Source organism: Rhinopithecus roxellana, chromosome 1 (assembly GCF_007565055.1).
Source record: "Rhinopithecus roxellana isolate Shanxi Qingling chromosome 1, ASM756505v1, whole genome shotgun sequence".
NCBI classification, from domain to species: domain Eukaryota; kingdom Metazoa; phylum Chordata; class Mammalia; order Primates; family Cercopithecidae; genus Rhinopithecus; species Rhinopithecus roxellana.
The window spans coordinates 74,570,639-74,598,225 of record NC_044549.1 but is presented as its reverse complement, the minus strand read 5'-3'; the positions used below and the strand labels follow the sequence as shown (position 1 = coordinate 74,598,225).

General features: G+C 38.5%; 1 protein-coding gene and 1 pseudogene across 1 annotated transcript in view; one reads left to right on the top strand and one right to left on the bottom strand.

Annotated features, from left to right (window-relative positions):
- LOC104661533 (succinate--CoA ligase [GDP-forming] subunit beta, mitochondrial) overlaps nt 1-27,587 on the top strand; it is a 151,068-nt gene that overhangs the window by 14,254 nt on the left and 109,227 nt on the right. Inside the window, exons 4-8 of the mRNA XM_030937439.1 lie at nt 1,375-1,527; nt 3,693-3,782; nt 14,033-14,129; nt 24,881-25,042; nt 27,240-27,382. Of these exons, the coding sequence (XP_030793299.1) occupies nt 1,375-1,527; nt 3,693-3,782; nt 14,033-14,129; nt 24,881-25,042; nt 27,240-27,382 (645 nt within the window). The remainder of the gene's footprint in view (nt 1-1,374; nt 1,528-3,692; nt 3,783-14,032; nt 14,130-24,880; nt 25,043-27,239; nt 27,383-27,587) is intronic.
- LOC115897491 lies at nt 7,679-8,475 on the bottom strand (annotated as a pseudogene).

Below are 27,587 nucleotides of genomic sequence, written 5' to 3'. Positions count from 1 at the left end.
AAATATTGTCATATAAGTACCATGTAATCACAATGAAGAGAGAAGACCTTAGCAAGATATTTAAGTTGTAGTATTAAGATTTTAAAAAAGAGGCTAGGCGTGGTGGCTTATGTCTATAATCCCAGCAGTTTGGGAGGCCGAGGCAGGTAGATCACTTGAGGTCAACAGTTCAAGACCAGCCTGGCCAACATGGTGAATCCCCGTCTCAGCTAAAAATACAAAAATTAGCCAAGCATGGTGGCAGGTACCTGTAAGCCGAGCTACTCGGGAGGCTGAGGCATGAGAATCGCTTGAACATGGGAGGCAGAGGTTGCAGGGAGGCGGAGGTTGTAGTGAGCTGAGATCATGCCACTGCGCTACAGCCTGGGTTACTGAATGAGACTCTGTCTTAAAAAAAAAAAAAAAAAAAAAAAAGGGATTTAAAAAAAAGAAAGGCATCCTAGTGTGTATAATATGCTTCCTGATGATTCCATTACTGCAACACTTGCAGATACGTAGAAAAGGACTAGAATGTTAGCAGTGGTTTTCCCAGTGGGGCTGTAACATGCAGTTCAAGTCCTACAGAGCAAAAGGACACCTGGCTGAGGGAGTGAGTCCCCACTCACTCGTGGAATTGAATGACATTCTTCCATCCCACTTGTCCCTTGCCCAGTCATGGTCCTGGCAAGTGACCACATACTCCCAGAGGAAGGGGTGCCTTTTTCTAGTTATCACAAAGGTTCCTGCTAGGCTCATATCTGTGCTGACTTCTGGGGCCCGAGGGGTTTGTTTGAGGTAGAGCTATGCGGCAGGGGGCTGCTTTCACTTTCTCGTTTATATATTTTTGGTGTTGTTTCCATTATTTTTGAACAAGTAAATATTCTGTTTGTAAATTAAAAGAAAGTATAAAACAAGATAAAATATAGTAATCAAAGAGACAGAAATATACAAACCTATGAAGCATCAGACATACTGTAAAAGAATCCGTCTGTGGCCATGATACTTGGTTTTCCACCAGAGAAATCTGAGAAAAGTCGGTGTAGTAATATATATATATATGTACTGTTAATATCTCAAATTAAAATAACAGCCACTTCTCTAGAGTATTTCTTAAGTGACACAGTTTCTTGAGGAAGGAAAAAAAGAAGATTAAAGTGGGAAGGTTCCTTGAGGCAAACCAAATACGTGTCACTTGAACAGGTTAACAGGATCAATTAAGGAGGTGAAAATGGGCATTGTGTGCACCATGAGAGCAGAACTCAAAGCTCTGCAAACTCACTCACTGGGCTTTAAGAGCCTGAAAATGAAGCCGTTTGGTGTAGCAAGTTTGTATAGATTTCCAAGTAGAAATCAGCTTAATGCTGAATTAATTTGACTTTCCCACTAATGTGGTAGGTGATGGTTGCTGAAGCCTTAGACATTTCCAGAGAAACTTACCTGGCAATTCTGATGGACCGGTCCTGCAATGGCCCCGTGCTGGTGGGCAGCCCTCAGGGGGGCGTCGACATTGAAGAGGTGGCTGCTTCAAACCCAGAGCTCATTTTTAAGGTATGTTTAAATTCCTGGCTACCCGCTATTAATTGATTGTTATTGTAGAAGATGTTAAATATTTAATGTGGAGTCTAAGGCCAGGAGCAATAAATCTGTTTCTACAATTTAAGGTATGAAGATATTGAGCCCTTTTTCTTTCTAGGTATCCACTTGAAAGTTGGGTGGAATCAAGGTATTTAGTGTTCAAGGACTTTTTATCTTTGCTTTTCCCACCCTTCCTTCTTTCCTTCTTCCTGCCTTTTCTTCCTCTCTGATTCCTTTCCATCCAGTCTTCCTCAAGAATTAACCAATGGGAGAGAACTGCTATATTTTCGTTTCTCATGGTTAACTCTCTTTCATTTAATATTATATATGATCTAGAAATTCTCTCCTAGGCGATGAATGAGTTCTCTTTTAGTAGATGTACTAGAAACTGCCTTGAGATCTCTCAGTACTGTTGATGTAAACTAGAATCTTTATGAAGTCCAGATTCTGTCAGTTTTTTTCAATCCTTGAAATCTTGACTCATTTATTGATATTAAGATTAGTTTCAAGTCAGAGATGTGAGATCAGATTTAATCAGAGCACAAGTTTCTCGAAGTCTCGAAACCTCATTTTTAAATCAGTAAAATGAACATGGGGTGATTTCTACCCTGTGGGATTATAAGGATTAAATGAGGTGATATGTATTAAGTGCTTCTTAACCTACCTCAGCTATAAGGAGAAAAACATAAGTTTTCAGAACTAAAATTCAAGTTTTTAATCTGGGTTCTTGGGGTCAAAATTGCATTAAAATTTTCCACCAGAAACATTCATTATTTCTTTTAGAAAATGATTTTTTGTTTCCCTTTGAAAAGGGGAGATTTTATTTCTTAAATCTCTTTGAATAATGTACAATAAACACCCACTTAGCATCCTCAACAGGTTCTTGGAAACTTCAACTTGAATGGAAACGATGTATAAGGAAACCAATGTTACCATACATAGGCTAATTGATACAAACAAGAGTTAAGTTCCTATGGCATATTTCTGCTCACAAAAACATCACGCAACTCCTAAATAAAGACCAACACACTTCTAATGTTACACTTTAAAATAAATAGGAACTATGTATACATTTCAGAAAGATTTCATAAAAACAAGTAAGGTAATTATTTATCCAGTTATTCCAGCTCAGGATCTCTGATGGCTAGAGCACAGGATGCAAGGAAAGAACCCACTGTGGATGGGACACCATCCCATTGCAGAGCACACTCACACACCACACCCGCACCCGCATCACACCCACACCCACTCAGACTGGGACTGTGTATACAAACCGGTTGACCTAACATGTACAGATTTGGCATGTGGGAGAAAACCGGGGGACCCAGAGAAAACCTACTCAGACAAGAGGGGAATTTGTAGACTCCACACAGACAGTGGCCTTAGCTGGGAATTGATTTGTTTTTTTTCTCAACCTTATAACAAAACGACCTTGAATGAAGTAATGTTATTTGAAGACCTACTGTACTCATACTTTTGTGATTGCTTTTAAAATATTTTCACTAATGTTATATATTTAAGTTAATTACCTTGGAAACTGAATTGAGACTTTACATGCAGACTTACCAATAACACCTAGCTGTTTTCAAAGTTCACATTATTTAAAGCAGGCCATTCCATTTGTTAAGAGGATGCATGAAATAATGTATAATGACAGTGCTTGGTGTCTTTAAGACAATAGCATTTTGTAGAGCTAAGGTATCAGTAATCATTATCATCAATAGAGTGCTTAAATCATAAAGTAATATTTAACCTATCTATGACAGGCTTTAAACTTAACTAATAGTAGGCAGGAAAACCTCACTTTGGAGGTCTTCCAAAAGATGTCATAAAAATTAACTGACTAAATATTCGTCAATGCCATCTGTATAGTAATTAAAAGTGAAAACTGGCATCAGAGTTTCTTGTCAGCATGCCACCATGAAGAATTATATAGTTTTTGGAAGAGCTGTTTTATAGATGGTCTGCTAATTAAAACATACCCTACAGGCATCTGCGGTAGCCCTGCTCAGAGATCTCTGGATAGGTGCCACACTTTAATTACTCATTTGCAAATAAATACGAAGCATTTTCTTTTGAGGTTGTAAATCTTCTCAGTTGACTGTCTGAATTTTGTTTATTTGATTTATTTTTACTAGGAGCAAATTGACATTTTTGAAGGAATAAAGGACAGCCAAGCTCAGCGGATGGCAGAAAATCTAGGCTTCGTTGGGCCTTTGAAAAGCCAGGTATATAAGCCATTGGGGGATGGTGTGTCTGACTTGTTTCAGAAAACATTTGGGAACTTGCTTAATTGCCTCTAGTGTTTGTGATTACCAGGAAACAGTATTATTTATTGTTTTCTAATTTTTTCTTCCAGCTGTTTATGATGAAGAAAAATATTTCCCTGATGTTTTAAAAGAGGATGTTTATGATGTGTCTTTGAATGTATTTTGGTATGTGTGTGCATGTGTATTGCATGTGGACACATACACTTTATGATGGATGGTAATCTGTATTTTTTCTGTAGCACTACTGGTACTTAGCCACCTGGCAGGTAGGTGTGTGATTCAGCTCATTCAAACTTTAGTTTCATCTTCTATAAAATGGGAATGATGACAACTCATGAGAGGCTTATTGTGGGGATTCAGTAGAATAATGTGTGAAAGTCCTTATTATAGTACTCCATAAAGGTCCGTTCTTATTGGTATTAATATTAATAATACATGTTATTTAGCTAATTGCTATTCTTTCATAGCTAATGGGCATTTGAAATGAATATTGATGGCATAAAGTTGATATTTTATTGAGAACAGCTTAAAATATGCCAGTTTCGTAGTAATATCCCTTGGCTTCAAAGACGAAAACATTGGCCTCAGAGCTATTGAGCGACAGAATCTGTCTTAGCATTGTGCCCTGCTCTGCCTTTGGTCCAGCCCATGGCACCTGATTATGTGTCCAGCAGGGCAAGCTTCCTAGTCCCACAGCTAAATCAGATAAACTTACTTTTTCCTTCCTCTGTTACTCAGAGAGGCCACCTTAATGGCCCTAGATTGTGGGCATGTGTGCGTGTGTGTATGTTCTCTGGCCTGGGACTTTATGGAGAGGTTACAGTGTATGTCCTTTGGTTAGGCAGTACTATTCCCATAAGACAGTAGATGATGCACTCTTTTCTTTCGATCTTGTCTTTTTCTTTCAATTGACTCTCTCTGGAAGTTTAATGACAACAGTAGGCAAGTCAAAGAGGGGTAAAGCAGAATAAAGTTTTAAAAAATATATATGCTCTAATGAAGAGAAACTACTTACTTGAAAATGAATAAAGGCTCACTTTGAAAGCAAAAGATTGAAGATGGTAGAATGGGACAGGGTCATCTGGAACTAAACCTCAGGATGAGAGAGAAAGGGCCAGGATTCAATGGACAGTTAGAGGAACTAATTGCCATTGCTGAGACTAGCAAAGAGATGCCAGGAAAGTGATCTGTTGAAAGGAAGATACTGGAAGATTCCTGAATATGTGCTACAGTGGTTGGTTTCATCTCCTGCAAATGAGGATACCAGCTACATTAGCCATTCATTTGATGTTTATTAAGGGGCTTCTCCTGTGGCAGTGGTGGTCACCAAGAGCCCGTTTTCCATACAGCCGCTGTGGTCTAGCTGCACTGTCCAGCAGTCAGCTCCAGAATGTGTGCAGTTACCCTGTCTGCCTCCTCCATATCACTTTGGACATCTCTGTTTCTCTTATTTATTTGCAGTCACCTTTGCTAGATCCTAATCTTTACCACGGCAAGGACTTTGTCCATCCTACTCAATGCTGTGTTGCCAGCAGCTGACAAAGTGCTTGGCATCTATTTTTATTGCCCAAGAAACATTTGTCATGTGCCTGACTAGGTGAAACAACACATCTAGTTGTCCACTTTGAAGAGGTTCCTAGAGACTCAGCAATAGGTGGCTTTTCATGACAGAAAAATAAATCTGGAATGGGCAAAATCTACTGACCACATATTTAAAAGCTCAGGAGGTGAACATAATAGAGAGTTCTAGAGAAGTTAATAACAGTATAATGTACACACAAGATACTCCTGCCTCACTACATATTATAAGAGAAAATTAAGAGTTATTTATAGCTCTTAAATAGCTTACTCTTGTTTTCCTAGTACCTGAAACACTCTAGGTTTTAAATGAGTTACCTACAGAAGGAAGATGAAAATGTGAGAACTCAGGGGTCAGTAAGTGGCCATATTGTCAGTATACCTTTGAATTAATTTATCGAGGAAAGGAAATAAAATGTTTTAATTTGTTTTTTTCTTTTTTCACTACTAACTCCGTGAAAGGCTTTAAATCTTCACTTTCTCAGCAGCTTGGAGTGAGCACTGATTGGGTACTGCTCAGGCTGTTGTGCCCTGGGGAACAGAGACAATGAAAAATAACCATTGTTCCTCAGGGGCTCACAGACCAGTAGACATCTGCCTGCTGGCTGAGAGGATACAGGAAGAGGGATGGATAAAGGAATGTGAAGGAGAGAGCAGGGGCAGAGGGAGAGAGAGGTTGACCTCAGCTGTAGACATGTTGGAAGTTGTTCATCTAGGGACATGTAAGTGTATTTCTACAGTAGAAGGGATATATGGCTTGGGAGCTCAGGGAAAGCTGTGCACTGGAGTTGTAGGCTTGGGAATCTCTGCTTTATGGGGCTTGCTCAAGCTGTGGGGTTAGTGAAATGCTCTAGAGAGCCAGTGTACAATGAGCAGATGGGACAGTGTAGAAGGGAAAACATTTAAACAATCATCAATGATCTTTTCCTAAAAAATTGTATCTTAGAGGCCCCTTAGGTTCAGTGTGACTTTGAAAGTTACTTAATTTTCATCTAGGATGTGGTTTAGGCATTTGGAGGTACCTCACTCATGGCTGAATATCATGTAAGATGATAGTCTTGTAAAATTATTATCGTTCCTGTGACTCATGCCTGTTGTCTCTAAAATGTGATTAATATTAGACATAACAAAAATAAAGATGATATTTTACTTTACATAAAATTACCAAGTATTTGTTCCCAACTAAAGTCTATTTCTGTGAGAATTTGTTGAAAAACGTTAAGACATAGAAAAGCTTAACATAGTAGTTCCCCCTTATCTGTAGAGGATACGTTCCAAGACCTCCAGTGGATAGTGGATGCCTGAAGCTTACCTGCTACCAAACCCTATATATACTCTTTTTTTCTGGATATCTATACTTACGATAAAGTTTAACTTATAAATTAGGTACAGTAAGATATTAACAACAATAATAACATAGAACAATAGCAATATACTATAATAAAAGTGATGCGAATATGGTCTCTTTCTCAAAATATCTCATTGTACTGTACTCACCCTTCTTGCGATGATGTGAGATGATACAATATCTACATGGTAAGACCTGGGGTTAGTGATGGGAGCATTACGATGTAGCATTGGGCTACTCATGACCTTCTGGCAGTAATTCAGGAGGGAAATCTACTTTGGATGATCGTGGATCATCAAGCCATGGGTGTCAATGGCTGGATGTCAGGAACAGATAATGTCAATGGTCGGGGATCCTGGATAGTTGAAGGTTTTTCACGATAACATTTTAGAAGAACATCATAATTAGAAGTTTGTCTCTTTCTTTTTAATTCATCAAAGTATGGCTGTAGAGGTTGTAATCTGTCAGTGACTTTAGTGCTGTGTTCCATCCAAGGATCTTAGTCCATAATTTTGTCCTTCTCATTTAATAAATTGGACCCACAGTAGATCATGGGTAACTAAAACCACAGAAAGGGAAACTGAGGATAAAGGGGGTCTATCATATGACTGAAACTTACAAGTTTGTCAAATGTGTCTTAATTATCATCTATACTGTTAGTTTCTGAAAACATGAGTGCCATGAATTGTCAATATGTGCCTCTAGGATTTAGGCTGATGAAAGATCGGAGGTTCCAAGTCAGTGTAAGATCACTAACACCTCTTGAAGTGGTTTGTACTTCTGGCTAGATTTGAGAGCCATATGTGAATATTGATGATAATTTCTGGAATGCAGGAAAGACATTTAAAATTCTTAACCTGTTGAGACTTTGTTTTGATTAATAGACAATTTATTTCAGCAAGAATACACATAGTCATCATTGCCAGACTTAATATGAGATGTTAAATGTTCGATCCAATTTTCCTTCCTGGATAATTTTTTCTTTCGTATCCCTGTCAGTTTTGAAAACATAATACGAGAAGAAGAGGTGCCTAATTCCACACAAAGCTCCCAAGAGTGAGTTTTTAGGGGTGAAATTAGGATAGACATTTGCTGATCTTGCATAAGTCCAACAAATCAAGGCAGGATCTTCAATGAGCTGCCAGCGGTTAGGGTCGTTATACTGAAGCAAGTACTCTCTCGTTTCAGCTGGGCTCTTATGGCCAACCGCTCGGCTCGCACCCGCTGGGTTTCCAGGGATATGTCATATTCTGCTGGGTGGAGGGTTGAGGGTGGAGTGGCCAGGCATGATGGAGTAGACTTTGGGAACGATATCTTGGTGATGCAGTGCACAACTGTGCCTGCACGGTTCTGAGGCCCTTCCTCATTATGCTCCTGTTAAGACATTTTTAAAGATTTTTATAAACTTGTCAGGTTTTCATATACATATATTTGATTTTACAGATTTTAATTTTTAAAAATTGCTTAACAGACAAAATAACAATTGTTGGCCAAAGTGCAGAAAACCTTTGTACATCGTGGTTATGAGCTGAGAAAGTAGATGGCAATAGTAAGTGACTGACTGCAAGTTGACCAGGAGAATGTTCTCTTTGACCTGTGCTTATTTTAAACATTTGAACCCATGTAGAAAGCAGGAAAGCTAATTTCAACTTGCCACATGCCATGCCATTCCCTGTCACACCTGGTCACACTTACACATTCTGTCTGCCTAGCCCTTATAACCATTTAGTGTATAGCCTCTGGAATAAGATATCTTACAAGGGTTTGTCATTGTGAGAGCTACAAGAGAGAACCAGCTTGGTTTGGAGATATCTCCAAGATCAAATTATGTTTTAGTCTTGCTCAAAAAATTACAGTCTGGCTTTGCACAACAGTAAAAATTAAAACAGAAAATATCCCCAAAATGCTGTGCTAATGTATAATTACAATGGGATTAATGTGTGGAAAACGCAGGCTTGTACTAAACAAAGTTGGTGTAGGATTAAGAAATTCTGAAACGGTTTAAGTGTATATCTGTGGATGAATTCATAAAGAAAATGTGGTATATACTATAATGGAACTTTACTGAACCTTGTAAAAGAAGATTCTGACACATGCTGCAGTATGGATGGGGCTTGAGGATATTGTGTTAAGTGAAATAAGCCAGTCACAAAAAGACAAACACTGGATGATTCCACAGGTATCTAGTGTATGTATATATGCATATCCTTTATTTTATGTATGTATGTATCTAGATATCTCTAATATCTATATGTCTGCTATCTATAGATATCTATACATATATATGCAGATATATATGGAGATACATATGTGTGTATATATAGAGAGAGAGGAGTGTGTGTGTGTATGTGTATGTATATATATGGGGAGATGGAGAGCGAGACAGAGAGAGAGATGCTGTCTAGAATAGTCAAATTTATAGACACAAAGTAGCATGATGTTACCATGCTACCATGATGTTATCATGATGTTACCAGAGGCTGCGGTAAAAGAAGAACGGTAAGAGGAGAACGGGAGTTTGTTTAGCGATACAGAGTGAGGGAAGATTAAGAAGTTCTAGAGATTGGTTGCACAACAATGTGAATATACCAACTTGACCCTGCAGAACTGTGTAGACACTTAAAAATGGTTGAGAAATGGTGAATTTTATGTTTTGTATATTTTATCACAGTTTTTAAAAAAGTTTTGAAGTAGCTGGATTAGATTATACATATATATATATGTACCTAGAAGTTATTTCTATTATGTAGTCCCCCTTAGAATTGAATTAATCTTTAATTCAGCCAATATTTATCGAGTATTGACTCTGCAGAGGTTGTATGACAACAGTGGATGCCAAAGTGCCCAGGATACATAAGATGCCTGCCCCATGCAACTCACCTTGCAAGCTCACATTGATGACCTAGAAAACCCCCTAAAATACAAAAAAATATTCAGCAGTGAAGTATTTGCTGGCTTCACACTTTAACTCAAATTTTATTTGGATTAAAAAAATGGAAACATTAAATAAAGAAATTATAAAGAATACTAGAAAAAATGATGGGAGAATTTTAAAAAATATTCTCAGAGTGGGACTAGCCTTTTAAAAGTCTGACACAAAGCCAGAAGCCATATAAGAGTGACATTATTGTGAAATTTCCATGTGGCAAGACTAACAAAAGCATGTTCAAAAGGTAAATGTTAAAGGGGCTGAGGCAGGAGGATTACTTGAGACCAGGAATTCAAGAGCAGCCTGGGTAACATAGCGAGACCCCCATCTCTAGAAGAAATTAAACTAAAAAAATTAGCTGAGCCTAGTGGCATGTGCCTGTAGTCCAGCTATTTGAAAGGCTGAGGTGAGAGGATCATCTGAGCCCAGGAGTTCAGGGCTACAGTGAGCCATGATTGTGCCAGTACACTCCAGTCTGGGTGACAAAGCAAGACTCTATTGTGTACACACACACACACTCTTCCTATAAATTAGAAAGAGATCAAAATCTCAACAGGAAAATAGGCAAAATTCACAGAAAAAAATAAGATATCTCTTAAACTCATAGAATGATGTACAAACTCATTCATAATAAAATAAATTAAAATTAAAACTATATGTGAGTGTACTCAACTGTTCTCACACTGATAGTAAAGACATCACTGAGACTGGGTAATTTAAGAAGGAAAGAGGTTTCAACCATTATGGAAAACAGTATGGCGATTCCTCAAGGATCTAAAACTACATGTACCATATGACCCAGCCATCCCACTACTGGGTATACACCCAAAGGATTATAAAATCATGCTGCTATAAAGACACATGCACACGTATGTTTATTGCAGCACTATTCACAATAGCAAAGACTTGGAATCAACCCAAATGTCCATCTGTGACAGACTGGATTAAGAAAATGTGGCACATATACACCATGGAATATTATGCAGCCATAAAAAAGGATGGGTTTGCGTCCTTTGTAGGGACATGGATGCAGCTGGAAACCATCATTCTTAGTAAACTATCACAAGAACAGAAAACCAAACACCGCATGTTCTCACTCATAGGTGGGAACTGAACAATGAGATCACTTGGACTCGGGAAGGGGAACATCACACATCGGGGCCTATCATGGGGAGGGGGGAGGGGGGAGGGATTGCATTGGGAGTTATACCTGATATAAATGACGAATTGATGGGTGCTGACGAGTTGATGGGTGCAGCACACCAACATGGCACAAGTATACATATGTAACAAACCTGCACGTTATGCACATGTACCCTAGAACTTAAAGTATAATTAAAAAAAAAAAAAAAAAGAAGGAAAGAGGTTTAATTTACTCATAGTTCCACATGGCTGGGGAAGCCTCACAATCATGGTGGAAGACGAAGGAATAGGGAAGGGACTTCTTGCATGGTGCAGGCAAGAGAGCTTGTGCAGGGGAAACCCCCTTTATAAAACCACCAGATCTTGTGAGACTTATTCACTATCATGAGAACAGCATGGGAAAATCCTGTCCCCATGATTCAGTTACCTCCCACTGGGTCCCTCTTGCAGCACGTGGGAATTATTACAATTCAAGGTAAGATTTGGGTGGGGACACAGAGCCCAACCATATCAGTGAGATACCCTTTTTTACCTAACCCACTGGCAAAGATACAAATGGCTAATGATTGTGAATTGGAAAATAGTGTCTCTGATCAAATTTTCACTTTTTAGGAGTGGAAATCAGGGATGACTTCTATCAAGAACAATTTAGGCCGGGCGTGGTAGCTCACACCTGTAATCCCAGCACTTTGGGAGGCGAAGGCGGGCGGATCACGAGGTCAGGAGATCGAGACCATCCTGGCCAACATGGTGAAAACCCGTCTCTACTAAAATACAAAAAACTAGCCGGGCATGGTGGCACGCCTCTAGTCCTAGCTACTTGGGAAGCTGAGGCAGGGGAATCGCTTAAACCCAGGAGGTGCAGGTTGCAGTGAGCCCGGATCGCGCCACCGCAGTCAAGCCTGGCAACAGAGCAAGACTCCGTCTCAAAAAAAAAAAAAAAAAAAACAATTTAGCAGCGTCTTTTGATGTTTAAAATGGCTATAGTCCTTTTTGCTTCACTCTGGGTAGTTTATCCTACAAATGTTTAATCAAGTGTATGTTAAATATCCAGAGATAAATAAGGCAGTGCTGTAATGTCAACCTGTTAGAAACAATGCAAATGACCATTATTTAAGTGAAAGGTTAAAGGAATTATAGCACATCAATACAGTAAGATATTATTTAGTCAATTAAAAGGATACGATTGATCTACCTGTGTTGCTGATGAAGTGTCTCTAAAAATCTGTTAAGTAAAGAAATGAGGCATAGGAACAAGTTTGCTTTTTTAAGACAGATGAAGGAGGAATGCATACTGTCTTAGGCATAGAATATCTCTCAGATGAAGGGCACATTTATGAGTGTGCTGCCACTGGCCGCCCGTGTGGTTGAATGGTACAATCAGGGAAAACCCTTAAGTTCTTTGGGAATTTTGTATCATATACATGTGTTATCTAACCATACAAATATTTAATATTAAAAATATGTAATCATACTCATTATGTGGGTTCTTTTATATCTACTGGGCCTCAAATTTGGATTTAAAGACGTTTGTAGGTAAACATAAAATACATTAACATAGCATGAATTAAATCTGGAGTCCTTCAGTCAAATCTGGAACCACCTGCAATATTGACACCAGCGGGGATTTACTTTAGGGATGTGTTCATAGGTGCTGCAAGAGCTGAGTAGTTTAAAAGTAGACAGGGCCGGCGCGGTGGCTCACGCCTGTAATTCCAGCTCTTTGGGAGGCCGAGGCGGGTGGATCACGAGGTCAGGAGATCGAGACCATCCTGGCTAACACGGTGGAACCCTGTCTGTACTAAAAATAGAAAAAATTGGCCGGGCGTGGTGGCAGGCACCTTCAGTCCCGGCTACTCGGGAGGCTAAGGCAGGAGAATGGCGTGGACCTGGGAGGCAGAGGTTGCAGTGAGCCGAGATCGCGCCACTGCACTTCATCCTGGGCGACAGAGCGAGACTCCGTCAAGAGTGGACAGAAAGGCAACCTAGAGCATATCCATCCGCATGCTCTAGGAACAAAAATGAGGCAGTGGTGTTACTGGACCTTGGATACAGAAGCTAGAACCCTGGTGGGCTTCTCCAGTGGGAGCAAGAGCCAGAGGAGGAGGTGCTACCCAGATAGAGGAGTGGAAGTACCCTGGTTCTTCCCTTCTTCCCACCTCCATTTCTCACCGCTGCTTTTCATTGGCTGACGCCAGCTGGAAACCAGCTGACCCAGGAACATAGAAAACTCACCCTGTAAGAGTCAGCTTCCCTGATATACAGAGTAGAGTTGGAGAACTGAAAATGGATCTGCTGCAAATAATCCAAGGCTGGCACAATGAGTGAAATGTGGCAGTGGAAAAACTTTGGCTTGGAAAATGGAGCCGGGAATGAGACTGATACCTAATTCTTCATGATCGACCCTCTTGCTCTGTGCATCACATGCTCCTTTCGTTATTGACAGGAGCTTTCTAGGGTGGGGGCATGTCTCATTCATGTTCTCATTTCTAGTGCCAGCTCTCAGGATACCAGCAAGCTGTATCATAGGCAGTGAAGAAATGTTGGTTGAAAAGAATGAATGAATGAGCGAATTTCAAGCAGAGTGAGAAAAATGAAGTCAGGGCATAACAGGGTGACCTTGGATATTCTTGCCCTTTGTGGTTAATGCCTTTGGGACAAGCTATTTTCAGTTTGAACTGTGCTGTTCAGTGACTACACTATTGAGCACTTTCATCTTCCTGTTTTGCAAAAATTTTCGTTAGACACTCAGTAATTGTTGTTTCACAGATTATGGGTTGGATTGATTAATATAATAACTGTTTTATTTCAGCACAATAAGGAAAATCTAGTCATTATAAACTCTCAAAATCATGTTTACCTTTTACTTAAATGGAGCTTGTTTGTATTAATGATTGTAGCTTATATTGCAGCATAACTCTGCTAATAGAGACATGATAATTTACAAAAAGATTAACAACGTTTTAGGCCGTACTGAAAATATTTTGTTTTCTTGATAATGGTCTCTTCTGGTGTCTGGAGGAGAGTTGAGCAATTCCTTTTAATGAATAGCAGCGGAAATTAAAATAATTATGTTTTTCTGTTTTCCCCTTCAGAAAACCTAACTGAAAATAAAGACATAACTTGCTATTTTTAAGGTTTCATTAATCCAGCAAAATAAATGTTCTTTTACTGCTTTGGTGTAATTCCATTTCACTTGATCACATTTAGGCTGCAGATCAAATTACGAAGCTGTATAATCTCTTCCTGAAAATTGATGCTACTCAGGTGGAAGTGAATCCCTTTGGTGAAACTCCAGAAGGACAAGGTAAGAAAAAAAAAAAGAATTGAGAAAACAAATGAATGTATTATAATTATTTATGCAAACTATAAATTGCACAAAAGACTGTAGCAGCAGCTTTGCATAAATTTCTTACAGTAATTTAATTTCTGCCATAGTTTGAAATGCTCCCATGATGCACTTGAACATTTCAGCACTTAGGTTTGTTTGTAGCCAAATGCCAGGGCTCTAAGGAAGCTACTAAAGCTACTGCTTGTTTTACTTAAAAACATTCAAGCTTGGTGTGGTGGCTCATGCCTGTAATCTCAGCACTTTGGGAGGACAAGACTTTGAGACCAGCCTGGGTAACATATTGAGACCCTGTCTCTACAAATAATAATAATAATAATAAATAATAATAATAAAAGAGAAGAAACATTCGTTCACATCTTTCTCTCCACCTTATTTTTTTAGGCCTGTCACTGCTGCTACTAAGGTAAAGATTTGTGTAGAAATGGGAGCCACACACTTGGGTATAATGAACGCATGTGCCTTTATGGAACTGGAATTTTTGGAACGTCTTTAGTATGCCTAAATCTGTATATAATTTCACCTTGTGTTCTGGGCTGGCTTTATATCACCTTGGTAAAGCCCCAAGTCCCCCCCAGGTGAACTCTTTCACCTTACTTGGACAGCAGTTTCTGCTTCAGGCAGGAGTAGGTGGTGAAGGTTCCTCCTATCCATCAGGTACTTGTAGAGTATAAACAACTGTTTTATATCTCAGTACCTACCACCATGGCACTGTTTCTTGCATACAACAAATATTCCATAAGTTCTTATTAATATGGTAGCGAAAACTTGTGAATGCATGTGTGGTAAGGGGTAAAGTGGAGTTCCACACACACATTCACAAGCTTTTGCTATCAAAACCGTGGAATAGCAGGTGGATAGGATAGGGATACCAGACTGTAAGCCCCATGAACCTCTCTTTTTCAGTACGTTTCACCTCCAGTGTCTTGCATGTTGTCTAGCATGTTACAGTCAGTAAAGAGGAATTTGCATTGAATTGGTAACTGGCGTGAATCATTATGTGTAAACACAGTCACCTTTTGGACCAAGGCTGAATGAGACAATATTTTCTCCTTAGCACATTTCAGTTTCAGAGATTCTGTAGCTAGACTCAGAGAAACTACACTAGTATTTCTTTGAAACCCAGAGAGGCCTAAGTATAAATTCTGTATCTGCCATGTTTTGGCTACAGATCTGGGCAAGTTACTTAGCCTGCCTAAGTTTCAGGTCTTTTTTTTTTTTTTTCAATCAAATAAGTGGTAGCAATGATGCCCAGTTCATAGAGTGTTGTGAAAATAAGATGAGATCATGTATGAGGATGCATGCAGTATCCGATAGAAAATAGGCTAGTCCCTAACATTCATAAAATGAAATTCCTCTTCTCAGGTAGTCTCAGAGTAGCCCAGGAATGGTACAGATTTTAGACAAGAACAAGCAAAGATTTTATGTTTAGGAAGCTATTGAAAATAATGTATTTCATGATTTATACAGATGACCATCCGATATAAATCTGTGCTTGGTCATTTATAAACAAGCCACCTTTATTCATAAATACTTATTTAAAAAGTTGCTGTGGCTATAAAATTGTATTTTATAAAGCAAAGAAAGGAAGGGGAAGAAGCTGTTTCTTGAGCTTATATGCCAGGCACTGTGATAAGCTTATACCTATATTCTTTCATATTGTTTACCGCAACCCTGAAAATTTAGCAGTTGTTATCCCCATTTTATAGAGGGTTGAAAAACCATTGTAACTGTCCCAGGGGCCAGTCAGAAGTTACAGAAGCTGGGATTTGAACCCATGTCCCTCTGAGTCCAGCATGCATGTTGATTCTGATCCAGACTCAACTGCAGCTACCTGCCTTTTCTACTTTCTCCCATTTAAACTACTTATTTGCTTTCATGAACATGACCTAGAAGTAGTCTCCAGTTTGGCAGGGAATACCAGTCAGAATTCATGTTGATAATTAAGTCCAAGAAATGAAGGCAAAGGCTTAACAAAAGTTCTTAAAGGTCATATATTGCTTTTTAAACTAGTATACACAAGCAGCTTGTTTGCTTCATATTAAGAAAAATGGAAATTCAGCTGTAGCTATGGAGTGGGATAAAAATGGCTGCAATACATTTTTTATTCAACCCTTTGGGAAGCAGTCACAAGCTGTGTTCTGGCTTCAGGGAACAGAGGTATGGGAACCTTTTCTGAGAGTGTGTTTACAAAATGTCGTGAGTCTGAAGTTTGATTTTTAAGTATTAAGAGAATGGAAGAGTCTTGAGTTTTTTTTTTAAGGGAATCATCATAAAATATTCTTTATATACAGTTCATTAAAACATAAGTCTTATGTGATATTTTTAAGAGCAAAATTATCTTTAGTTATTAATTTGTTCATTGTACCATAAAAGTTCAGCGATTGAATTATAATCACAATTAAATGAGTATGTTGGTTTATAACTCTAATGAGCAGCAGTCAAATTAAACCCAATTAGGAAATGGTGATTAATGACCAAATGTACAAATTGATCTTCATCATTATCACAATCCCCTAAAGCTATCTTTTATTTAGAAGCTGTAAAAGCAGTCATTTATATTTTAGCAATATTGATAATCTTAATATTTATAATTTGAGTATTCATTATTTCTGTTTAGATCAGTAGTAGCAGAACATTTCACGTTAAAATTTCCACATTGAAACTTTGATTTAATAATTATTCTTTAAATTTAAAAGTTTAAGGAGCTCAACGTCACATTGCACCAGCTCTTTGTTGTTGTTGTTGTTTCTTTTTCTTTTATTTTTGAGACAGGGTCTCTGTCACCCAGACTGGAGTGCAGTGGTGCAGCCTAAGCAAACTGCAACCTCCACCTCCTGAGTTCAAGTGATTCTCCTGCCTCAGCCTTCCGAGTATCTGGGATTGTAGGCGCCTGCCACCGCACCCAGCTAATTTTTGTGTTTTTAGTAGAGATGAGGTTTCACCACATTGGCCAGGCTGGTCTCCAACTCCTGACCCCAGGTGATCCACCCGCCTCGGCCTCCCAAAGTGCTGGGATTACAGGTGTGAGCCACTGCACCCGGCCTGTACCCACCTCTTTGTAGGAAAATTTTTTTGGCCTTCCATTGGTCAGTGAGTGCTATTTTTAATAATTCAGGTTATTGTTCATATAGTTGTACAACAAGTGATGCCCTGTTGAGTGAAGAACAAGGGCCTTGATAACATCTATGCTGCTAAGTCACCCGTAGGGAATTTTCGACATGGAGAAAGAACTGCAGTCCAAGAACTCTTTTTTCCTGTGTGATTAATCATCTGATTCAAAAAATATAATTTGACACTACTAACTGCAATGTAGTTTAGTGACTCTTAGCTAGGATTATAATGGTTGCTGATGACGGAACCTATATTAGCTTTGTTTTTGTTAAAAAGTTATATTCCTATAACAGGGAAGTCTAAGGTGTGGACTGGTTTAAGGACTGAAGAGAATCAGGGATTTGCTGGTTTTCCAGCCTTGCTTCCCTCCAAATTGGCTTCTTTCTCAGCAAGGCTCTCAGAAGCTGGCAGCAAAGATGGCTCCCAGTGCTGTATAACTGTCCCTCAGCAGCCCCCTAAATCCCTTCAAATGATTCTGATTGGCCCTGCTTGGATCACATGTCTATGCCCATGCCAGCCACTGAGCAAGAATCATATGGTATAGGAGACATACAGTTTCTTAATGGAAGAAGGGACACTGAGTCAAAACATACGTACCAGAAAGACGGAACCTTATTGAAACAAAAATAAACTGTTACTTAAATAGTCAATAGAAATTAATCATTATTTTCCTTGTTTGTCCAAATGCAGTGCCAATTCATTCATTAATTCTGTAGCCAAGCAAGAAGCAATGTTTTATCATTATTTATTTATTTATCTACCTGCCCATTCGTGTATTCATTCATTCATTTTGCTAGCCACTGTGAGATTTCTTGTCATATTTCTTCCCTCCTTCAGCCAGTTCTATCTGTACACAGACTCCTTTCTCTGATGTCTTTAAAGCAAGTTGTACTCCCTGGGAAGGATGGGCATTTTGTCCCCCAGGGAACATTTTTAGTCGTCACAACTTGGAGGCTGTGCTACTGGCATGTATGATGCTAAACTACAATACAAAGAATGGTCCCTGTTCACAGAGAATGACCTCACCGAATTTGTCCATAGTCTAGAGATTAAGAATTTCTGCTTTAGGGCATCTTCATCAGTTGGAAGCTGAAATTCATTCATTGGGCCAAAGAAATGAGATCCAATTTGAAGCAGTGACTATCTGGCTAAGATTTCATGAGAATTAAAGCTGGGTGATCCACAGTTAACTGGCACATCAAATTCCTTTCTTTTTTCAGATTGATTTCCCTAAATAACTACCCTGTTGCTTCTTGTTAGCAAGTGCCCATGTTGTTGGTGGGTGTTTCTCTGTTTCTCTCTTTATACACAAGACTATTTTCAAGAACATTTTCGGTTCTCTACCTCCACTAACCCCCCTACCCACCCCGTATCTATTTTCTCTTTTCACAGCCACTAAAAAAAAGTTCTAAAAAGTATACAACTCTCAGAACATCAATATTTAATGGGAAGTGGGACTAATTTGAAAGTATCAGCATTTTAAGGCCATTTTGGCAAGACGTGTTTCAATAGCACATTATGGCTATTTATCACAAATCAAACGTAGTACATTGCTTGAAGACATTATTTTTCAAACTAATTATGACAGTCTTATTTCCTGCTGTTTTTATGTTTCTTTTATGTGTAACTTTCCCCTCTGAAATGTATTTTTCTTTTGTTTAATTCTGTGACACATTCTTCTGTTAAAATTCTAGGGTCAGAGGCTTCTAACTGCCAGTCATGTTTTCCATCGAGATTGTTGAATTAGCAGCTCACAGAATCTCACACTACTAAACAAAACAACAAAACACCCTATGCATATAAGTACCACAGCTTTCTTTGGTATTTGTTCAGAACAAAAATTCATTTGTATAATCTATCAAGCATGTAACAATGTGCTTTTGATGGTGAAAATTGTTTTATAAATATTAATAGGTATGTTTCTTTCACCCACTTTGTGTAAAAAATGGCCTTTGTTCAAGATGAATTTTCTGTAGAATTGAGGTTTCATTAATGTGACATTGAAAATCTTAAGGTCTGGACCAAGTTCAGCACCTCTGAAAATGTATTTTGTATTGTTTGTTGTTTTATTAAATGAGAAAGCTAAGGGTTTAAGCAGGCAAGTTTATTTTATTGCCCTGCTGTTGACAAAGATATCAATCCATTTTTAACACATCCATTCAAGCAGTGCATTTAGAAGGGTCTTACAGGGGAAATAAGCATCTAAGAGTCAGTTAGTATTCAAAGATTAATCTACTCCTTTTGTGTAGCCACAGGTTTTTATTTCTTTGTTTGTTATGTTACTTTTTTTTTTGGTTTTCATGTTAATGGAATGCACTTTTTCTAAGTTTCTTCTTCACTATAAAACATGATACCTGTGTATCTATAACTTGGTTAACACAAGTGGATACAAGTGTGAGAATTGTGACTTAGCAGGGATTGGTAAACTTTTTCTGTCAAGGACCAGTTAGTAAATATTTGGGGGTTTGTGGGCCATACAGCCTCTATTGCAACTACTCACCTCTGCTTTTGTCTTGGGAAGGCAGCCATAGGCAATATGAACGAGGCTATGTTCCAATCTGTTATCCATAAAAACAGGGCTGGCTTGAGAGCCTTAGTTTGCTACCCTTGGCTTAGATCTTCATTTGGAGCTGCTCTGTACCAATCTTCAGCCTTGGCCTTATGCACAGGTATGGTATCATTTGAGAGTCACCAACAGCCTGTTTTACCCTCATCTTTTAGACAAAGATCTTGTTTTCTACTGTTTATGATACCTAAAATGCCAACTGTTAATATTCTTCCTTTGGGAAAATTCTTATTTATTCAGAAGATGGCTTTTTATTAAAAACCATGGGTAACCTGTACATACATAAAATATGGCCAACATTTGCTTAGATTTGTTCTAAACAGAAATCTTAGATTATAAAGGAACAGATAATATTTATTGTTAGGAAGAGAGGAGAGTTCTGCAGCCTGGTCTGCAATAATGAGAAGCTCTTAAGTATAAAAAAGCATGTGCATATCAAAGGGTGGTGTGGTCATCTAATAATCTGCTAGGAACCACTGTCTAGGAAGCTAAGGGCTTTGCATACAATCTCTCCTGCCACCAACACCTAGAGTAGAACATACTCTGATCCCCATTGTATAGACAAGGCTTGGGTTTAAGAGAAGTTAATGTGCTGAGGGATAGCTGGCTAGAAAGTGCCAAGAGTTGTCATTTATATGCTGGTATTTTTGATGCCAGTCTACATTAAGTGGTCAAGTTCAAGGAAAAGCATTTAGATGGTGCAACATTGTAGATGGTAAGACAGGAAAGCACTTTGTTTGTTTGGAACTATGTGCAATAGGGGAAAACAAACATTTTTCTCCTACCAAATTCTCAACACAGAAGAACACTTCTTGGACCAGATGTGTGAGTTTTTCCAACACTGACTAATCTCTGACACTAGCTAGGTATCCTATGATTCAATTCAGTTCTTTCACTATCTACCTGGAACAGATCCTATAGGTTAAGGGGTCAGTCTTATGGGACTGACTTCACTTTGGATGTCAGTTGTAAGACCAAGCCTCTGGTACTTCTGATGGGCCAGCTATAAATTGGGGGTTCTTAGGACTCTCTCCACGTGCCCCATCATTTACTAGAAAGGCTCTCAGAACCCAGGGAAGCACTTTACTTACTACTGCTGATGTATTATGAAGGTTATTTTATTTTTTATTTTAGTTTTTTATAAAGGATATTTTAAATGATACAAATGAACAGCCAGATGAAGAGGTAAATACGGCAGGGTATACATGAAGGGGTGACAAGCTTCCCTATACTCCACAGGTGAGCTACCCTGTAGCACCTCCCTGTGTTTGGCAACCTGTAAGCTCTCCAATCCCCTGGAGTTGAGAAATTTTTATGGAGGCTTTATTACATAGGGATGATCCATTATTCTTTCTGGAGCATGGAGGTGGGGCTGAAATTTCCAAGTTTCTAATCATAGTTTGGTCTTTATGGCGACCAGCCCCATACAGAAGCCTCCACCAAGACTTACCTTAATAGAACAAAAGACTCTCCTAGCTCCCAGAAAATCCCAAGGGATTAGGAGCTCTGCATCAGGAATCAGGGTCAAAGGCAAAATGTTAGAATACAAGATTCTCTTAGAACCCCTATTGCTTAGGAAATCAAAAGGGTTTTAGAGCGCTATCCCAGGAATTAGGGATGAAGATCAAAATAATATATCTCTTATTATAAATCACACTACCACAGTCTACTTTTAAAACATAAAACAGGCGTAACAAATGTGTCTAAAAGAATCCCTTTACATCCTTAAAGTTTTTCATCCCTTACCCACTAAATAAAGAATTAGGTCTTGAAGGTGGCAGTTCAATTTGAATCCCCTTTCTTAACTCCTAAGTCCTCTAAATAAATTACTTACGATTTAGGTAGTGTTTTTAACTTCCCAAAACACTTAGACATACATGCAATGATCCAATTAGGTTGTTTAGTTTTCTCTACAGAGAGCTAACAATTGGCACGGGACCATTGTGGATATATACCCCTTTTATCCCATCGGCACCATCTTGAAGCTCTGGGTTAACTGCAAAGTTCTGTCAAGATGGTTCCCTGGAGAGAACGTCATACCACAGAAAAGCATCCTCTGAAAATCTAGCTTTGCAGGCATTTAGTTGGGATTGCCTTTTGAACTTTGCATACATACCCATTAATTATTCTCTCTCTGAAGCAGCTTGTGACTATAGTCCTTGTAAGGAGCAAAGGTCAGCGTGAAACTCTTCTGATTTACTTGATTATTGATCTCAACCAAGAATGCCTTTATTTGAAACTCTTCCCTTAGGAAGTCAATTTGATAACCTTTGCCCATTCATTTTGAAGGTGTCAGTTATAAGTAGTCTTGCCAATGAGTAATGGAGGAGCTAAAATTACTAATAAATTAATTAGAATGTATTTATAAACCTAGTGGAAAGCCAAGTATGAAGTTGCTTTTTTATTGATTATTATGCTGGTCATTAACTGCTGAGAAAATTCCACTGTAGCAAGCAGAGAATATTGGCCAATTCCTTTAGTAATTGTAGGATTCTGTCATTAAGCTTTCCATATTCTGGAAAGTAATTACACATTCACTCCAGCTATTCACAGTGTGTGGACAAAGTGGTTGGGCATTTTGGGGCAAGACTAAGGATTTAAGCAGATATTAACTTCCATATAAGATTCTCTCTTGTCACTCAATGCTCCTTTAAGTCATGTGTGGTCTGTGTATATACTTATAACAAGTATTCTTAGATGTTAGTATGCCGGTCTACACAGATTTGTATCAAAGTGCTTGAATATTGTGGTAGGAAAACCCTTGGAGAAAACCCTCTACCTAGGGTCTCTAATGCCAAGATGCCATATACAGCCATGTTTTATTTTCATAAGAAGCAAGTAGAATTAGGAGATTATAGCCACTGCTTTTCAGTGAGTGAGAAATGCTCTGTGGCTGTTTCCCTTTCAAGAGTCAGGTGCCTGTCAGCAATGCTGGAGGAGAATAGGTAGTATCTATAAATTATTGGTCAAAGATTCCTGGCTATCAATATCCCAAGTTAAGTAAAAGAACCTTGGCTAGGTGCAGTGGCTCACACCTGTAATCCCAGCACTTTGGGAGGCTGAGGCGGGTGGATCACAAGGTCAGTAGATCGAGACCATCCTGGCTAACATGATGAAACCCCATCTCTACTAAAAATATAAAAAATTAGCTGGGCGTGGTGGCAGGCACCTGTAGTCCCAACTACTCAGGAGGCTGAGGCGGGAGAATCGCTTGAACCCGGGAGGTGGAGGTTGCAGTGAGCCAAGATTGCTCCACTGTACTCCAGCCTGGGTAACAGAGTGACACTCCATCTCCAAAACAAATAAAAAACCATTATGATGACATGGCATCACAGAACACTAATTTCTACACTAAGAGAGATAATAAAAGGGGTCAGAACCCAGACACAAATAATGCTACCTTCTCCACTGCAGTCTCTCCCTGATTGTATGTATAGGAGATCTGTAAATCAAGGAAAGTGCCCTGTAGTCTATCTCTATCACGGAATGAGTTTTGCAGGGTTCAGGAGATTTCCACCAGCACCAGAAGGTGGAGACAATTGTGCAATAATGCCTGGCATCCTGGCATTGTAACTGACCAGTTTTGGTCTTTTCATGTCTTATAACTTGAATCTGAAGCGCCATAAGATGGTCCTGCACAGGCCGGGCATGGTGGCTCATGCCTGTAATCCCAGCACTTTGGGAGGCCGAGGTGGGCAGATCACCTGAGGTCAGGAGTTCAAGACCAGCCTGGCCAACATGGAGAAACCCATCTCTACTAAAAATAAAAAATAAAAAGTTAGCCGGATGTGGTGGCGCATGCCTGTAATCCCAGTTACTTGGGAGGAGGAGGTAGGAGAATTGCTTGAACCCGGAAGGCAGAGGTTGCCGTGAGCCGAGATCACGCTACTGCACTCCAGCCTGGGCAACGAGTGAAACTCTGTCTCAAAAAAAAATAAAGATGGTCCTGCACAGATCAAGGACATGGCCCTAGTTTTAAGGATTGTTACTCCCATTTTTTCCAATTAAAAAACCAAGGCCCAGAGAAGAACTAGGTTATTTTATCAAGGTTGCAGAGTTAGTAATGTATGCTGGAAATTGCTAAAAGAATATATTTCAAGTGCTCTCCCACACCAAAAACAAAAACCAAAAACTATAGGAGAAGATGGATGTGTTAATTTGCTTCAGTATAGTAATCATTTCACTGTGTTTAATTATTTCACTGTGTTAGGTGTATATCAAAACATGATGTTGTATGCTTTAAATACAGTTGTCCCTCAGTATATGCAGCGAATCAGTTCCAGGAATCTCAAATATACCAAACTTCATTCATACTCAATTCCTGCAGTTGGTCCTGCAGAGCCCACGTATGTGAAAAGTCAACCCTCTTGGGCTTTACATTTTGAGAATAAAAATCCACCTATAAGTGGACCCTCACAGTTCAAACCCACGTTGTTCAAGAGTCACGTGTATACAATTTTTATTTTTAATATATGTTACAGAGTTAGTTAAGGATCAAATAAAGATGTAGTGATTCTAGCCTGGCATTCTTTCCACTAAATCTTTTGGAAATACTAGAGAGGATACTGATTCAATAAAAATTACACTTCACCTTATCAAGAAAAGGACAAAAGAGGACAAAATAATTAATAGTATTATTTAGTCTGTCTTTGCATAGAAGAGAAAGGTGATAATTAGTGGTTAAATACTAAAAATATATAATAAAAATAATGAATCAAAGCTGTATCTATGAAGCTGTGCCAGTCTGTAACTTTTGATGATTGATGGCAACTTTTGTTGTTATTCTATTGAAATGAGAACAACAGATACAGATTACTATGTTCTTTACTAGAACGTAAGTCCCTTGACAACAGGGACCAAACCCTAAAATTTAAAGGTCAAGAAAGCCACAGTAGCCACTCCTGCCTGTAGCATGAGAAAAAAAAATGACAGCACTTACTTTCCCTTCTCTTGTGCCTACCAGCCTGAATAACTTAATTTATAGATCCTCAAGAGATATTCAAGTATGATTGTTTTCTTCTTTATTTAGTTGTCTGTTTTGATGCCAAGATAAACTTCGATGACAATGCAGAATTCCGACAAAAAGACATATTTGCTATGGACGACAAATCCGAGAATGAGCCCATTGAAAATGAAGCTGCCAAATATGATCTAAAATACATAGGACTAGATGGGAACATTGCCTGCTTTGGTAAGAAGCAGTTATATCAAAAGAATGCTTTGTGGATTTTTATAGAACCCTTGATTTCTGAAATGTCATTTACCAAGAAGAAGTAAGCATACAAGTTTTTTTGTAGCTGAAAGGTCATAGGAAACAATCCAAGTTTCTTCTCAAAGTTTGTTTTGATTAATGGTTGCTGGGTTAAAGCAGAATTTCTCAACTCTGGCACTATTGAGAGTTTGGGTGGAATAATTCTTTGCTATCCTGTACATCATAAGATGTTTAGCATCCTAACCTCTGGATACTAGTAACGACCCCCAGTTGTGATGACAAATAAACCCATGTAAATCAATAAATTAAAATGAAAGTCTTCAGACAGTTCCAAATGACTGTGGTATACAAAAATCACCCCAATTGAGAACTACTAACTTAAAACATCTCAGTTAAACTTTGCTTAGTAAAAAATTAGAACCTTTGCTGCTCAACTCAGTATTAATATGCTAGAACTCTTCTGAAATTTAGGTTTAAAACAAAATTCCTTTATCAGAGGAAATAGAAGAGGACATACACTTTAATCACTTTACTAAAGTTTCAGATTCTGTGATAACCAAATGATAAAATGTTTAATCCATTATGCTAGTTTATTAATAAAACAATTGATTTCATCACACTCATCTAAATTTGTGAAAATGGCTTCTCCAGCTGAGATAAGAATGAGGCTATAGAGGCAGTACAGTTTCTATTACTGTTCACAGCTTATAGTGCTCAGATTTATATGCTTCTGACTTAATTGCACAAGACTGTGTTTCTGGTAGAATCAATTCATTGTACTGGAAACTGAGGTCTTAATCTTAATGGAATTAAAATAAAAATGATTTGTAGCTCATTAAACCAACAATATCATTATATTCAGAACTGAAAAGACCTCATCCAAGAGTTTGCTGTTCAGTACAATAGAAAATGACATCCAATTACAAGTGATACCAAAAGCTCTTGCTTTGTATTGGAGCAATAACTGTAATGTACCAGATCACTCACATCATTCTGATCTTGATAAGCTAATGCACTCTCAATATTTGTAGGCATTTAGAAAGGGGAAATGTATATGGGTTTAAAACAAATTAAACACAGATTCTTTATAGCCTCTGTAGGAATGTGCATGGTTTGACCACGTAGCAGCCTCAAAATCTATGATTTATGCATTTCAAATTGTTTTAAGATTCTGTATAAACCATTTTTATTTGAGTTACTCCAACTTTAATTAGTCACAGTTCATAGGCTTTTCTAGGGAATTGGAGGGTCAGAAAAATGAAGGGTACTTTACCTTGTGAGTTTCTGCTGTGTTCAGGAGATTTTTTTTTTTTTCTATCTTGAGGAAAGTAATTTTATATCATTAAGCTTAAGAAGCAAAATAAGTGCAATTGATCAATAAAACTTAGCCCTGGAAAACAAGAATTTTGATGTTAAAACTCTTCACCTACTTTCTTAGGAAGGGCTCCTAAGATGTTGGCACATTTTGGTTCCAGTTTTAACGGTTGGGTTGCTGGTGAGCATTGCTTATGTTAATTTGAAAAAGGAACAAGGGCATAGGAATATTGTTTTTGTGCTGTCATTTGTTCATTTGTTTCTAAGTTTATCCAGGTAACATTATATAAACATGCATGACTGTACTAAGTGTAAAAAGGTATAAAATCCCACTAAAGTTGGGACCCCTGTGCTTCAATCCCAGAGATGCCACATTCAGAGGAGCGTATTCTCAGCAAGCAAAACAGTTAAGAGAATTCCATTCTTCACTCCTGTTTCTTAAAGTATATTAAAAAGAATGTAATTCATAGGCCCTAGCAACTTCTCATAGCTTGTTTCTCTGCCTCCTGATTCTCTTAAGCTTACACTTTCCAGAACCTAAAACTTCCTTCTTTACTACTGGCCCAGATCGGTTATTTACTTAAAGCTTTCCTTTTTTCTGTTTCCCAGATTGATTTAACTTCCCAATACATCCTGTTCCTTATTCCCAAGTCTTTTTTGCTTCATTGTTTGCATATACATGTCCTGATTCTTTATGCTAAAAGTCTATGACCTAATCTGGTTTAATGGAATTCCAAACAGGACATAAATTGGCCTGGCAATGACAGAGTTCTCGCTTGGCAATATGGGGGAGGGAAAATGTTTATGGACCATTTCATGTTGCTAAATTTAGCCTGTCTTGTGTCCCATTTGCATTTCACAGTGAATGGTGCTGGGCTCGCCATGGCTACTTGTGATATCATTTTCCTCAATGGTGGGAAGCCAGCCAACTTCTTGGATCTTGGAGGTGGTGTAAAGGAAGCTCAAGTATATCAAGCATTCAAATTGCTCACAGCTGATCCTAAGGTAACCTTTCTCTTCGTAGGAAGATTAATTGTCAGTTTAATTTCTTACCGTCAAGAGCTCACTTGTTCTTCCTGGTAGAGTTTATAAGTCAATATGTGTACTTTGCAGCTGCAGATGCAATTTCTATCTTTTTTTTTGAGATGGCGTCTCCCTCTGTTGCCCAGGCTCAAGTACAGTGGCGTGCGATCTTGGCTTACCGAAACCT